Source organism: Sardina pilchardus, chromosome 24 (genome assembly GCF_963854185.1).
Source record: "Sardina pilchardus chromosome 24, fSarPil1.1, whole genome shotgun sequence".
Classification (NCBI taxonomy): Eukaryota; Metazoa; Chordata; class Actinopteri; order Clupeiformes; family Clupeidae; genus Sardina; species Sardina pilchardus.
In genome coordinates, this window is record NC_085017.1 from 7,910,528 (window position 1) to 7,924,917 (window position 14,390).

General features: G+C 39.6%; 2 protein-coding genes across 2 annotated transcripts; both read left to right on the top strand.

The window, feature by feature from the left end:
• The first annotated feature begins 587 nt into the window (after window positions 1-587).
• nutf2l (nuclear transport factor 2, like) lies at window positions 588-3,166 on the top strand. The gene is made up of 5 exons (XM_062529380.1): window positions 588-709; window positions 959-1,077; window positions 1,183-1,254; window positions 1,907-2,005; window positions 2,844-3,166. The coding sequence occupies exons 2-5, from the start codon at window positions 976-978 to the stop codon at window positions 2,955-2,957; spliced, it is 387 nt and encodes a 128-aa protein (XP_062385364.1). The 5' UTR covers window positions 588-709; window positions 959-975; the 3' UTR covers window positions 2,958-3,166.
• A 1,306-nt stretch (window positions 3,167-4,472) lies between these two features.
• On the top strand, window positions 4,473-13,258 carry LOC134072627 (choline transporter-like protein 4). Its single transcript, XM_062529409.1, has 22 exons — window positions 4,473-4,581; window positions 4,744-4,792; window positions 4,989-5,062; window positions 5,161-5,239; window positions 5,380-5,479; window positions 5,898-6,029; window positions 6,140-6,200; window positions 6,647-6,758; window positions 6,914-6,997; window positions 7,092-7,204; window positions 7,457-7,579; window positions 8,112-8,211; window positions 8,400-8,492; window positions 9,001-9,103; window positions 9,386-9,645; window positions 9,809-9,903; window positions 10,033-10,127; window positions 10,316-10,389; window positions 10,853-10,923; window positions 11,085-11,179; window positions 12,347-12,431; window positions 13,075-13,258. The coding sequence occupies exons 1-22, from the start codon at window positions 4,560-4,562 to the stop codon at window positions 13,173-13,175; spliced, it is 2,121 nt and encodes a 706-aa protein (XP_062385393.1). The 5' UTR covers window positions 4,473-4,559; the 3' UTR covers window positions 13,176-13,258.
• Window positions 13,259-14,390: the final 1,132 nt, after the last annotated feature.

The following is a 14,390-nucleotide window of genomic DNA, read 5'->3' on the forward strand; positions in this document are numbered from 1 at the left end:
AGTGAAACTATCATCTTTCCTAAAAGTCTGGTATGCGAGAACCTTGCAAACACCACCAACTGGCACTTGATGATGGAGACGTGCGATAAACTTGCTATCTGTAGAATTTAATCTTTAGGGGCAGCAACATGGTTTTTGGCTGCTCAAATTGAATATAGTGAGTGTATCTCATAGAGGCCTAAAGTGTATGACTTCAATACATGACCACCATGTACGTCACAAAGGCAACTCAGGCCTTACAATGACTGTTTCTAAGAAGTTTAATTTACTTGAGGAGGCACAAGACTATTCACACCTTCCCTACATATAGGATTTTACTAGTGAGTATCACTTATCACGCAACTTGATGCTATTCAAGGAATATTTTTTTATCATTAAATGAGCCAGAAATTGTTTTAGCCTAAACCTAGTATAGGCCTATTCAATTTTTACTTTAAAATATATGCCTAAAAACTACACCAGGCACCACATGTTGTATTATTTGTCTATCCTAAAATGTAATTATCTGTTCAATCAATCTGAGCCATTGGAATATTACATTTATTCCGAGTTTTTATTTAACCATTGTGTTCTGGGGGAACTTTTATTTTGAACCGCAGTTAACTTATTTTTAAACTGTGACACTCTTCCGGTTGGTTCGGGTACGCGGGAATTTTGGAGTGCCAGAGTACACTGGTTTCTCTCACTTGTTGAGGTTTTGTGCTTGAAGGTGAGTGCCCCCTTCTGTGGTGTTTACACTGTTCATTATTCAGTCTAGTTCGCGTTAACTGTGGTTTGAGTTAAGCTTAATTGTCTTTTTGTGCCCTTTTGAATTAGAGAATATGGCATTTAACTTACAGCTACTAGTGTTAGCTGGGAAACTTGCTTGCTAGGTTAGCTGAATGAAAAACTATGAATGTGTAGTTGAACACATACATGTTGAGAAGTGTGTCAACACGTGTTTTGTTTGATGTTTTAGATAGTGAACATTCAGTCATGGGAGACAATAAACCTTTGTGGGAACAGATAGGCTCTCAGTTCGTGCAGGTATACTACCAACATTTCGACAATGACCGCGCCAAAGTCGGAGACTTCTACGTGAGTTACCTAAAGAAGAGCACAGTAATCAAAATCAGCACCCTAAAACTTACTTGTGTGTGAGGATGAATTTGAGCAATAAATCGATCTCGTTTCTTCCCCAAGTACGAGGATTGCTTTATGACATTCGAAGGATCCACGTTACGGGGGAAAAACAATGTAATGGCCAAGTTAAGTGTAAGTGAACTTCATTTCCGGGAGAAAAAAACATGTACTTTTCATGTGTGGTCGATATGGTTAAAAACAAATCACGTAGGTCTAGACATGAGTGTTTCACCTATTTATGGTGAATTTTAATGTGTTACCATGGCTCAAGTTTCCTCCTTGATGGTAATTACATTAGATCATCATTATACAATAAATTGTGCAAATACATGCCAATAGAATTTCCTGTCAGATTACATTTTTTGGTGAAATTCAGACCAAGTATGAATCAAATTGGACAGAGGTATGACTTATATTGGGTTTTATTGTATTTGTATACAATACATGCAATTGCATGTAACCCTAAGCTGCCATCACTTTTCATGTAGTTTCATGGCTATTATACTCCACCACAATATCAAGCATATTATGTTGACTGCCCCACTGATGGAGGTTACTAGCTCGCTATGTGTGTTTGTTCAGTTATGTTCTTAAGATATGGAATTGTTAACTTGGGGAAATAACGTTTTGTTGTCGCAAGATGACAGAAAAGTAGAAATCTTGAGAAAATGGGGATAAATAAGGGACAGATTCCCCAAATGAACGCCATGTTGTAAGGCTTCTATAGCTTTGTGCATACAATGTTATTTCTGATTCTGATGGATAGCACATCTCCCCTTTATAGAGTCTGCCATTCCAGGCCATTCAACACATCATCACAGCACAGGACCACCAACCTACGCCTGACAGCTGTATCAAGAGTATGGTGATGGGGCAGCTTAAGGTGAGCTGAGGGGAATCATTTCCCTTAGTAAAATTCCACTATAACTTTCACTTTTCTCTTTTTTTTAAACAATAATCATAATATGCTGTTCATTAAAAGGGTTGTAACAGCACCTCATTTTTGAAAATTGGGCACACTGAACACTGATACGCAACATCCAACAAGCCAAAATGCACAAATAAAGCAGACAAAGATTTGGTCTATGGAATCCAGACTGCCTAGCAGCGTGAATAAAATAGTGTGCAAGGCAGCATGTGCATGGATTGCCTTTAACATTTTTAACACGACCTCTATAACTGGATATACAGATAATCTGGTTTAAAATAGAGATTATAAAATGGAATCTCAGCTTCGCGTCGTGCCTAACAACGCCCCTTAGCTGTTCTAAATGTCAGTATAAACCACGGCCTCTTGGGGCTTATTGCTTAATTACAGCGCTATGTTCTAAAACATGACTGTTTTCTAGATACAAAGCTTAATGCTAATCGGTGAAGTATCCCTTTAAAGAAGAAATCAGACAATTTTTCACATGGATCTCTTGAGGTCACCTAGTACTGTCAGTATGAAACCAAACGAAAACAATTGGTTTTTACCTAACTTACTTTGCTACAACCAGCAACTAACACAGCCAGGCAGCTACAGCACTACACTCTGTGGGTTTGTATTGAATGTCCCCCTTGGGGATCAGTAAAATAACTTGTCTATCTATCTATCTAGGATAGCAAAAAAGAGAAGAAAAGATTAAAAGTTAAAGGTTAGCAGGACAAAAAAGGACAAGCTAATTCATATGTGAGATTAATTAATGTTTTTTATGTTTTTTCTTCTTCTCCGTTTTCAGGCAGATCAGGACCAGGTCATGGGGTTCCAGCAAGTGTTCCTGCTGAGGAACTTTGACAACAAGTGGCTTTGCACTAACGAAATGTTTAGGTTATCCTTACATAATTTTGCATAATTCAGATGTGAATAAAGTTTTCATTAAAGAGCACTAGATCTGGATTTTATTTTCTGGTATTTTAAAGACATAGTTGGAAATATGTCGTGCAGTCTTGACTATATAATTAAACTCAGTTGCCAAATGACACCTGAATTATGTTATGTACAAGATTGATGTTTTTGTTCCTGCATAATGGCTCATTAAAGGCTATGTTTTTTACACATTAACTGCACGTCTATACCAGAATGAAGGGGATTCTTACTTCCATTTGTCCTTTCAAATGCTGAATAATTAATCTTTTTTTTTTTTTTGTGGCGAGTTTGATCAAGTACAGGTCAGGCCTATTTTTTTAAGCCCCCCTAAAGAGTTTGTTTTTATTTATTTAATTTATAAAAAATAATGTTTCTAAAATCATTTGTATGGCACATATCTCGGCTTCATTGAAAATGAGAGCTACCCTCAAGGAACGTCCGAGAATAAATAGGTTGAATGAATGTATGAATGAATAAACTCTTAATAGGGAGAACATCACTGTTTAGCCTTGGACAAAGGTCTGCTAAGAAGTAAACAACTTATGTCACCAAAGACCTCCGCTTTAAAATATGTGCTCTTGGCACATAAGAACATTCGGATGTCATAACTTGTATGACATGGTTATGCCAGGAAAAAGTAAAAGTAAAGAAAAAGTAGGCTACATGTCATCCAACTGATGTGATGAGCTACAGACCTGTCTCCCTGGTTCCTTTCTTGTCAAAGATACTTTCAGCAAGCATGTGACTTCCTTTAGCCTATCAGTACAACCTACTAGACTCCATGCAGTCTGGTTTTAAGCGTGGTCATTTTACCAAAACTGGTCTTCTGTCTGTGACAAGCATTGAGAGTAGATAAGTCCTCGGCCTTAGTTTGTGGAGTGGTCATTATTCTTAGAAGGTCATTTTAGGGAGCACCAAGGAGCAACAGGGGCAAGGAAAAACTCCCTTGGGCAGGAAGTGGGGTTGGTAATGGATAGCATATAGCCTATCCAGGTGTAAAAAACAATGTTTGGTGGGGATGTAGCTCCCGCCCCTTCCTTAATTTGAATTGGCTAGCAAAAAAGAAGTGACATTGATGACCACAGAGCTGTTCTAGAAGTTGAATAGATTTGCGGGGGAAACTGTCACCGCCTCTAGGGCTTTTTTCCGGTGATGGAACGCTGAACGCAGATCTTTGGTCTTCACGGTAGCCTGCCCCCCTCATCCTCAGTCATCTCATAGCGGCTCTATGCGTGCCGTCACATAGATATACTACTTTAGGCATTCATCGGCAGTGCTGTAGAAGCAAGATGATAGTCCAAGCAAAAGCCATAGTTACCAAAGTCAAGATCATAGAGCGCTCCACTCTAGAATCTTTGCTAGTTACTTTGGATACCGCCTCTGCTCTGTTACAGTAGCTCATTTTTCGTGCGTCATAGAACTATAAACGCTAATTCATTACGTCACAATGAACTACCCTGTTAGCCTTCAGCAGTTGCATGACTTGAGGTTAGTTATTATAGCTTATGCAGCAAAGGTGTTGCCACCAGGCTGACATAAGGTGTTCAGGCTATTTCTTTAGTAGCCTAGTTGCTCTTACAGAAGACCAATGGACAAAAAAATGGAAGAAGGTATGTGCTGGACATTTTTCTACAAACTTGTGTTCGATTTTCAGGGAGAATAAATGTAGCCTACCAACACAAACTAAAGACTCAAGATTATTTAGGCTAATTCAGATATTGGTGAGATGAGCATTATCCTTTGAATTAATCAAAGTTTTTGTCATGTTTTAGGTAATTTGGCTCCCTATGAGCCGGATTTTAATGGACCAGTACGTCAAAGGTAAGTGCTTCTCGGACTTTCACAGGCTGGGTAAACCCTGCCTGATCTGCCTGCGATTTGGATTTTGCCCTGCAGCTCAGGCTGGAAACCTGCACATCTGTCTCTCCTGCTTCCTGTCCACGTTTTGCTGGGTCCAATTTTTTTGTGCAGCAACTCCGGCCTACTTGTCACTGGTATTCTTTGTCTCTTTTAAAAGAAATTGTACAGATCCTATTTGTTTCCTGTTGTTCCTGGCGGCCGTTGCTGGCTACATGACCCTTGGCGTGACAGGTAAGCTAATATTCACCAGAGCGTCCTGTCCAACAAAAACCTAGAGTTGTTCTCGTATGGAAAAAAAACAGTAATGATACACTTTTTCCCCCTACTAGCATGGCTCCTTGGAGACCCTCGAAACATTCTGTATGCACGCAACTCCACAGGGGCGTTTTGTGGGGCTGGTGCCAATATGTGAGTAGCTGTTGCTGCCATTTCCCTCTCATGTCTATATTCTTCAGTTATTCGCCACCCGAGAGATATTACAGCACGTCAAAAGGCTTTGTGGCAAGTGGCACGGTTTTGAGCTTGTTACTTCTTATATCTTATACTAGACTGAAGCCCCATGTTTTCTACGTTGACCTTTTAAAATGTGACGAATCGACTAATTCTATGGCTGCTGCCTTGGGTGGTGTCCAGTGCCCCACAACTCAGGTATTTATCTGTTCCGGTGACCTTTTTGTGTGGCACTTTTCTAATCATATACTCAGAGGCGGACATACCGGGTTCAGAGAGTAAAAGTCCTGCCAAGTATTTGATCCAACCATTTAGTAAACCAGCTCATCCTAATTAGCTGCCAGGTAGATCAGATAATTAGTGATATCACCTGTGTTAAATGCACAGGTATAGAAAGAATATATGGCAGGACTTTTACTCTCTGGAACCAGGAATGTCCGCCTCTGCATTAGAATATTATCACCTGTGTATTGAACACCCGCCCCGCAATCAACAGTCATGTGGTCTCGGAAATGATTATGAAGAGGACATTTTGTTCCCATGGCTTCAGTTGTCACTTCTCTCATTATGTTCCTCCTGTCTGTTGTCTGTCCGCTATTGGCCACATATACTGAAGGTGTGTGTCCAGGAGTGCCCTTCTCAGTATTGGATGCTGCCAGATTCTGCTTATGCCCCGGGTGCTCTGCCCAAAGACTATTTCCAGAAGGAATACTGTGACCCCCGTCTTGATTTGCAAACGACCTCTCTGGTAATACACAGTCTGCTTTAATACATTGCTTTAATCCTCTCAATTGCTTTAATCCTCTCAATTCATCATTGTTGGTCTCCTAATTTCTATTTTATGTTTCCACAACTAAGACTGTCCAGAATATCCTAGATGAAGATCTCTGCCCGGCTTTTTATACTCCTGCTCAATCAGGTAAGTTATGTTTTTTGTGTATGTATATAGCTAGGAATACAATTATTCATACCCCTGGCAAATATTGGTTTAATGTTGATTTTCTCTTGACCAATATGTTTGTTCTAAAAATGACTCAGCCACATGGCTAAAGGTTGTAAGACAATGTAGTAGAATCATGGAATCAAAAATAGAATAGCTCTCAAAATGGTGCGCCTTCCATGGCCTCCCGCTGTGTACACGTCAGCTTTGGTGACTTGTGTGAATCGTTTTTTTTGGGGGGAGGGACGAAAAAGAATGAGAAAAAAACTGTCCGTGTGAACCTGACAATTGTAAAGATTTAAGGTTTAGTTTACAATTAGTTAGTGATTCCTTTAAAAGTTTAAGTAACCAATTGATTGATTATTGATTATTATTAATGGATTAATCATAGCAACTGTAATGTGGAACACTGTCTTTCTCTGCAGTTTCTGGAAGATGTCTCACAAACTCAGATTTACTGAATACGACTGCTAACTTCACCATAACAAATCAACCGTTATTCGATGACACCGTTAGTGCCATAAAGAATGGCACCAGGTAAAAAAACCAAACAAACAAACAAAAAACTCACAGCAACAGTTCGCACAATGTCCTAAACAAAACAAGCCTTTGAAGCACTAATGAAAATGTGAAGCTATCTGTCATATTAGGTAATGTGTCCCTCTGCTCTTTGTTTCCTTCTGTTCTCACAGTGACATAATGTCCATCATCAACAACAGAGGCGTTTGGGTCAGGATCTATGAGGACTTTGCCATGTCAATGCACTGGATCTTACTGTACGTTTCCAGACACTTCTAATGTTAGCCTCTTCATATGAGATGTTTATGGGTTTTGACTCCTCTAATATCTCCGATATTTATATATTTTCAGAGCTCTTGCTGCAGCCATGGTTGTCAGTGCATTGTTCATTCTGTTGCTGAGATACTTGGCATCTGTACTAGTGCTGACTGTCATTCTCGGAGTGCTGGGTGTCGGAGCTTATGGTATTAACTGTGCTGCTGACAGTATTCTAAATGGTAGAAATGATTAAGTAGATGTAAAACAGAGACATCGTCCCCCACACACACACACACACACTCACACAGACACACACACACACACACACACAATTTGTGTGCTGCATTTTAATTGACTTAAGTCATTCTTAAGTGTATGGTATATGTTGCTATTTATAAAGCTTAATAGTGTTATAGTGTAGTATGTTACCTTATTTTGTATCGTTATACTGTTTCCAGGAATATACCACTGTCATTTGGAGTATGCCAAACACCTCACCTCCGAAATGTCCCTCAGTGATCTGAGTTTCAACTCGACTTTTGCTTTTTATCTTCAAGTCAAAGAGACCTGGCTAGCTTTCAGTGAGTCACAAGCCTTGTTGTATTTGTGGAAAAATGTTGTCAGTCAATCAGCAGTTAAATGTATTGAGTTTCATTGGAATATGAATATACTCAGATCAGCACCATGTTGTATCAACCCTCCATCACCTCTAAGAGATCACAGTCAAGACTCATCCGGATTTCCTTTTTGGTGTAATGATGTACCTACTGTAGTGTTGAAGTGAATAGCTTTTGGATTTCGAGGAGCAGCCCACCTTTTTAACGTGCATCTATGTTATCAGTTATTTTGACATGGTCATAGTTTGTAAATGTTTATGGAGTGTTTGGTTTTGAAGATATTATTACTATTATTGTCTATTACAGATGTTATGATTTTTTTGCCACTGTAATATTTATTGTTAATCTACGTTGTACTGTAAGTCACTTTTGGATAAAAGCATCTGCTAAGAAAACACTTTCCATTTACCACTTTCATGTACTATTTTGTTCACAAATATCAGAAATCCCAGTACAAAGAGTCAAATTAACTGAATGTTTTTCCCCCCCATGACAGTGATCGTCATAATAGTGATGGAGGTCATAATGGTTATGGTGCTTGTAAGCCTTGGGAAAAGTATCTCCTTTGCGGTGGATCTTCTAGAGGAGTCCAACAAGTATGGTTGCTGTTTCTTCATATAATATCTGTAATATGTCATCCCTCTTGAACTGTTCCTAATGTGATCCTAATTGATAAAGTGGGGTCGTTTGAAGGGTGGAAATATGGCTTTGATGACCTGAAATAAGAGACCATTCTATAAATGATTCCAGTGCTTTAACAGTATTCTCACTATTTGAAATACAGGGTGGTTAGCTATGTGCCCTCAACGGCAGCCTATCCATTCATCACCTTCATTTTGCTGGTGGTGTCTATATCCTACTGGGGAATGACATCCCTGTATCCTTTCATTGTGTACATTTGTGGATTTTTTTTTTGTACAGAATCCTCTGTTAAGTGTTTGGGTGCTTTAAAGATACAGTCAGCAATTGTTCATGAAATCACTTTTGTTTATATACTGTTTTGTTAATACTTTAATTTCTTCTGGCTTTTGTCCAAAACAACAGTATATTTTAATCATGGAACGAAAAAAACAGAGATAGTTCACCCCTGCCTCCCTTCAGTATTCCCAGAGAAACTCCACACAGTGTTTGCTTTTAGTTTGGGGAACAGGCTGCCCCTAATTAGCGTGTTTCCAGTGTTCAGCGCCTGGGCTGACAGGATGGGCAGTTAGTGGATCGTTGGGCTTGAAATCCCATCCGATTCCTGACTGCACCTTAAATTTGTTATTCATGACAGGAGATGCTGTAGGCCAAGGCCTGTTTATCACGTACATTCACTTTTTTTCTGTAGTCTCTTTTAGTCCGCTATTCTGTCCCGTGTTCAAGACCCTTGACCCTCCCCCTAGATATCTGGCCACTTCTGCGGCTCCACTTTACAGGGTAGTGGCACTGAACACCACGGCTGGAAACTGCATGTCTGTTACAGGCCTGGAGAGTTGTACTCCAACTGTGAGTTACACTAACTTTCTGATGCTTTATTTTCTAGCATGTGTAACTGTTGAAGCCTGTAAATGGATGGCTCGCCATAGTAATGTGCATGGCAAGGCCATGAGGGTTATGGTGCGTCATTCATATTTTGCATGCTCATCATGAAGTTAGGCATATAGTGAAAACGTGGTCAAGGCCTCATGCTTTAACTCCACTCTATGAATTGGACTTCATGTGTAATGACTAATTACTCCTCGTTTGTCTTTCTCACAACCCTTCCCACTGAATCTGTCTCCTGCTTAGACATTTGACTCTTCAGAGTTCTCTGGCTGTCCAACAGTGAGGTGTATGTTCCACAAGTATGATGACACCGGCATGTTCCAGAACAACATGGTCTACCTGCAGGTGTTTAATTTGCTGGCTTTCCTGTGGTGTGTGAACTTCTTCCTCACCCTGGGCCACTGCACACTGGCAGGCACGTTCGCTGCCTACTACTGGGCTTTTGACAAGCCAGGCGATATCCCAGCCCACCCGTTGTCCCAGGCTCTTGTCCGAAATTTACAGTAAGCCCACAAAACAAAGAAAAAAAAGAATACACACATGAGAATGAACACACATACACAACAAAACAGAATAAAACTTTGACCAACGTTGACAAAAAGTTAAGTAGTTTAGAGTATTTAACATAACCGGCTGGCAATTTGGTCTTTTCTGTCCAATGTGAAGGTACCATGTAGGATCCCTGGCTTATGCTTCGAGTGTTCTCCCATTGTTCCAGCCTTCTCGGATCTTTCTGGAATTCTTGTCTCGTAAAAGTAGAGGTAAGTACTTTTTCTCACTACACTGTAAACTTAACAGTAACGGTGCATGTTTAGAGCATTAAGCAAATTATGCATACTGATACTGCCATGGTCTTTTTGTTGTGATGTTTTATTGTTGTCTTCCAACAGGATCGTCTAACCCAGTCAGCAGATGTATCAACAATATCACATACTGTTGCCTAAATTCCTTTTTACAGATTATGAACTCAAATGCACATGTTGTGGTCAGTATTTTCCTTTGCTATGCCACATTTATGTCGTAGTGTAATTCCAGTTAAACTTTGTGTCAAGATGTAGTCTGTGAGTGCAGTAATTCTGTGAATACTCTAGTCTATAGAAACGTCTTATGAACGTTACTCAGAGCCTAGGGGGATTCATTCAGAAAAGTAATTGAATATCCCTCCCTCAACAGATATCTGTATATGGGTACAACTTTTGGATTTCAGCCAAGGAAGCACACAGGCTTCTGAAAAGGAATATTTTACGGTAGGATTTATTTTTTGTCTTTCTGAAGCACCACCTAATGTTGTGGCTCCTTCTTTCTCCGTCTTAGGAGACCCGACTTTTTTGAGCCATGCCACAAAGTGTGATGTACAGTGGGGAGAACATGTATTTGATACCATGCTCATTGAGCTCAATGCAAATCAAACAGGCTAATAGGTCTACTGGAAAAAGCACCATGCCAATCTCTAGCTATGGTGAAGGGTATGTGATGATGTGGGGCTTTTAATTCCAAAGGCCAAGGGAACTTTATCAGGATGCATAATATCCTGGATCCATGAAATAGCTGAATTTAACACAGGGGTCAAATACTCCCTTCCCCCTATAGCATTTAAGGAAGAACATTTATTTATGATACATTCCTCAATCACGGCATTATTAGTCATCCAAGCTCCAATAAACTGTTCATTGGTTGACCGCACACTTTAAACTCCTGTTCCATTCACAGTGTGGAGACTCTGGATAGTGTAGCAGATGTGCTGCTTTTCTTTGGCAAGCTGTTGGTAGTGGGAACAGTAGGTAAGAAAACAGCAGGCTGTCAAGCATTAACAACAGAAACATTTGTTGTTTTTTCTAAAGCAAACCTGCATGTTTCAGCCAAATCAAAGCTGGTGTGTAAATCTGGGATTATTAGGCATTGTTAATACTTCAAATAATGGAAATGTTCACACTGTTTTAAGGTGTCCTGGCATTTTTGGTGACCTCTGGTACCATCACAATCCCACATGACATCTTCCAGGCAAGCAAACTGAACTATTCCTGGGTGCCAATCATTGTAAGTATTATTTCTCAATCTCTGTTATACTTGTTTCAAAATAACACTTTTGTGTGTGTGTGTGTGTGTGTGTGTGTGTGTGTGTGTGTGTGTGTGTGTGTGTGTGTGTGTGTGTGTGTGTGTTAGGCCATCATTGGTGAAGTTGTTTTGGCAATGTAATAACAACCATACATATTTGTTTCTCTCAGACTCAATTATTTCAAAATACATAAAAACACAAAAATCTTTTTTTTTTCTCAACTGTCGATAATATGAACTAAATGTATGTAGCCTTCAATGAAACATGGTGAAGGGTCTGCCATGGTTTGAGATGCTGCATTTATACTAATGGCATTAGGGTTATTTATTGTCTGAATCAAGACTGCTGAAAAGTATAGCCAGGTTTTAATTAATCATGCCATTCTTTTTGGAAAGTATCTGATTGATTATGGTTTCATTCAGCATGACAAAAGCTGATAAAGCACTTATGATTATGGACTGGCCTCCATAGAGTCCTGACTTGGATATTGTAGTCAGTATGTGAACACCTGGACAGACAAAAAGAAATAAAAAAAAACTGTCTTCATTTCATTAAGAACTTGGTTACTTAAAAGAATTGTATAGACAGTCTTCACAACAGCTCAAGAAACACTACGTGCATCAAGTGTTTCTGGGATGTTTGTGTTTTTTTTATACTGTGGACTTATTTCCTGCATTTTGTGGTTGTATTCAAATTAAAAGACTGAAAAATAAATACTAGTTGTAATAACTTTGCTAGAAAAGCAACTAAGAGCACTCAGAGCGCAAACCTCCGCCAAGCGAACACATAACCACCGCCTCCTGCATCTAAACGGTGATACAGATCACTCCAAAACGGCTCACTTACCAAAATGTAATCGTTTCTTCCTTGTCAGACCTTCCCTGAAAATTTAATCGAAATCCATCCATAACTTTTTGAGTTATCTTGCGAACAAACAGACAGCCAAACAAACAAACCCTGATGAAAGCATAACCTCCTTGGCGGAGGTAACAATGAATTTGGTGGTCTAATGATGAGACATGCACAGTACTTGTGTGTGTATGTACGTTTGAGGAGACATCATATACAAGTGTCATTATTCACTGTACAATGCTACTAAATGAAAATGAAATATACTCATTTTTAGTTTGGTTATTGTATGTTGTCAGGTGGTCATTGTGGGAGCTTACCTCATATCCCAGGCCTTCTTCAGCGTGTACACTATGAGTGTGGAAGCACTCTTCATCTGCTATAGTGAGTACCTGTTTTACTATGTAGGTTTATCTTCATCTGCTATAGCGAGTACCTGTTTTACTATATAGGTTTATCTGCTATACCTGTTTTATTATATAGGTTTATCTGATGAGTACCTGTTTTACTATAGGTTTATCTAAAAGCTTGTGGAAATTAATATTATTTACCTAAATTACAGTCTAATCCCATTTTACAAAATGCCCCTTGAAACATGCAACTTTTTAAGTGCAATTAGTAGGCCTACAATGATAGCATCAGCCAGTATTGTATTTTTACATCTGTGGTTGTGTTTATGTTGCGATTGTTCTGTGAATGCCAGGTCTAAGGTGCATTCCCGTTTTCAGTTGGCCTCCTGTGGTGCTTTGCTTGTATTTGGGGTTTGGAGAGTCTAGATCGCCAGAGACGGTTGTAGTAACTCGTAGTAAGGATGTTGTCAGAGTCCTAACTAATGAAGCTTGTGGTGGCACTTACTGTATGTTAGCAGCTCCAAGAGATAAAGTCAGCTAACAAAACAATGGCAGAAACCAACTGGTTGTAACAAGAGCAGTGCTACGGCTAGGAATGGTTTATTTATGTACGTTTGTTTTAATATTACACTGTGCCTTGTACAAGTTATGTGATAATATTTTATTTTTCCTCACAGTGGATGACTTGGAGCGTAATGATGGCACCGTGCTCCGGCCATATTACACAACACGGAATCTCATGAGGATCCTTCGCAAGACTGACTCCATGTTCTTGTGAACCTAAACAATGCAGACAATCTCATGGCATTTCTGTCATATTCTTGACTTTCCATAGCATTAAAAATCATATCATATCTTAAACTCATTGTGTCAAGTGATTTTTGTAGTTTGCAAGTGATGCCTTTGCCTGTAGCTGTGGCTCTCAAAGCAGAGTGATATAGGATTGGATATTTCAGTGTAAAACCAAACCTGAGAATTTCCCCTAAGAATTAACCCAAGAAATCCACATGTAGCTTTCAAGAATCTTTCCCAAATCTTGTCAGTGTAAGGTAGGCTTTACACGCTCTAAAATCTATCCCATGTGGTCTCACACACTCACTCACTTAGCACCTGAGATCAATTGAGATCAGAAGTCTAGCTGAATCCCAAAATAAGCCCTGAGGACTAAGGACTAAAGACTGTAAGACCTAATTGGCTGAATCCTAAAGTGAGCCCTAGGACTGAGGACTAATGTTGCGCTCCAGTGCAATGGGATGTGGGACCTACCTCCAACTAAGAATAGTGCACTGGAATGCCTGTCGTGTCTGTCGTGTGTGGAACCTCCAACCAGCGAAGTCAGGGGAGCTCGACCTACCCCGACCTCACCAAATTAAATCGAGGTTAATGACTTAAAAAACTTCAACGAATAGGCTATAAACGTTACTTCTCTGCATGTAGGGTTGTTTTAGACACTGCAATGTTAACACAACTTGTTTTTGTCATATTATGGCGTGAAATGCTGTTATTATTACCTATTCGAATTAAAATATATGGGTAAAACTATATCAGTTACCCTACATAGCGATACGCTGCGTTTTTACGGCTCCAGAACAGTTGGAGAAGATGTTTTAGTTAGAAGACAGTTATGTGTCCACCAATGTTACCCAGTACGTCCATGCTTTCTATTTACATTCCACTTCAATTACATGTACCTGGAATGCTTTAAAGTAGCTACAGTACACTTCAGGTAGTAGGATAAGTCCCACGTCCCATTGCTCTCGAATGCAGCATAAAGACTTGACAGACTTCATTGATCTCAGGTGCTAAGTGAGGGAGTGTGTGAGGCCAAATGGGCTCAGATAGGCATAAATGGGATTGGGACAGAACTTCAGAAGATTACATGTACATTTGGTGATGTTTCATAACAAAGATGTTGCTGACACTTACACCATGCACGTCTGTCATGCTGTTGTTTACCTTTGTAATATCTGGATTTCTGGTCTCTGCGGTAAAC

Excerpts from the sequence above, each read along its gene's own strand:
- nutf2l (XM_062529380.1), top strand. The coding sequence starts at position 976 with ATGGGAGACAATAAACCTTTGTGGGAACAGATAGGCTCTCAGTTCGTG. Across the intron at positions 1,255-1,906 it reads ATGTAATGGCCAAGTTAAGT|AGTCTGCCATTCCAGGCCAT; the intron begins GTAAGTGAACTT and ends TCCCCTTTATAG. Across the intron at positions 2,006-2,843 it reads TGGTGATGGGGCAGCTTAAG|GCAGATCAGGACCAGGTCAT; the intron begins GTGAGCTGAGGG and ends CTCCGTTTTCAG.
- LOC134072627 (XM_062529409.1), top strand. The coding sequence starts at position 4,560 with ATGGACAAAAAAATGGAAGAAG. Across the intron at positions 9,904-10,032 it reads CTTGTCTCGTAAAAGTAGAG|GATCGTCTAACCCAGTCAGC; the intron begins GTAAGTACTTTT and ends GTCTTCCAACAG. Across the intron at positions 12,432-13,074 it reads AGCACTCTTCATCTGCTATA|TGGATGACTTGGAGCGTAAT; the intron begins GTGAGTACCTGT and ends TTTTCCTCACAG.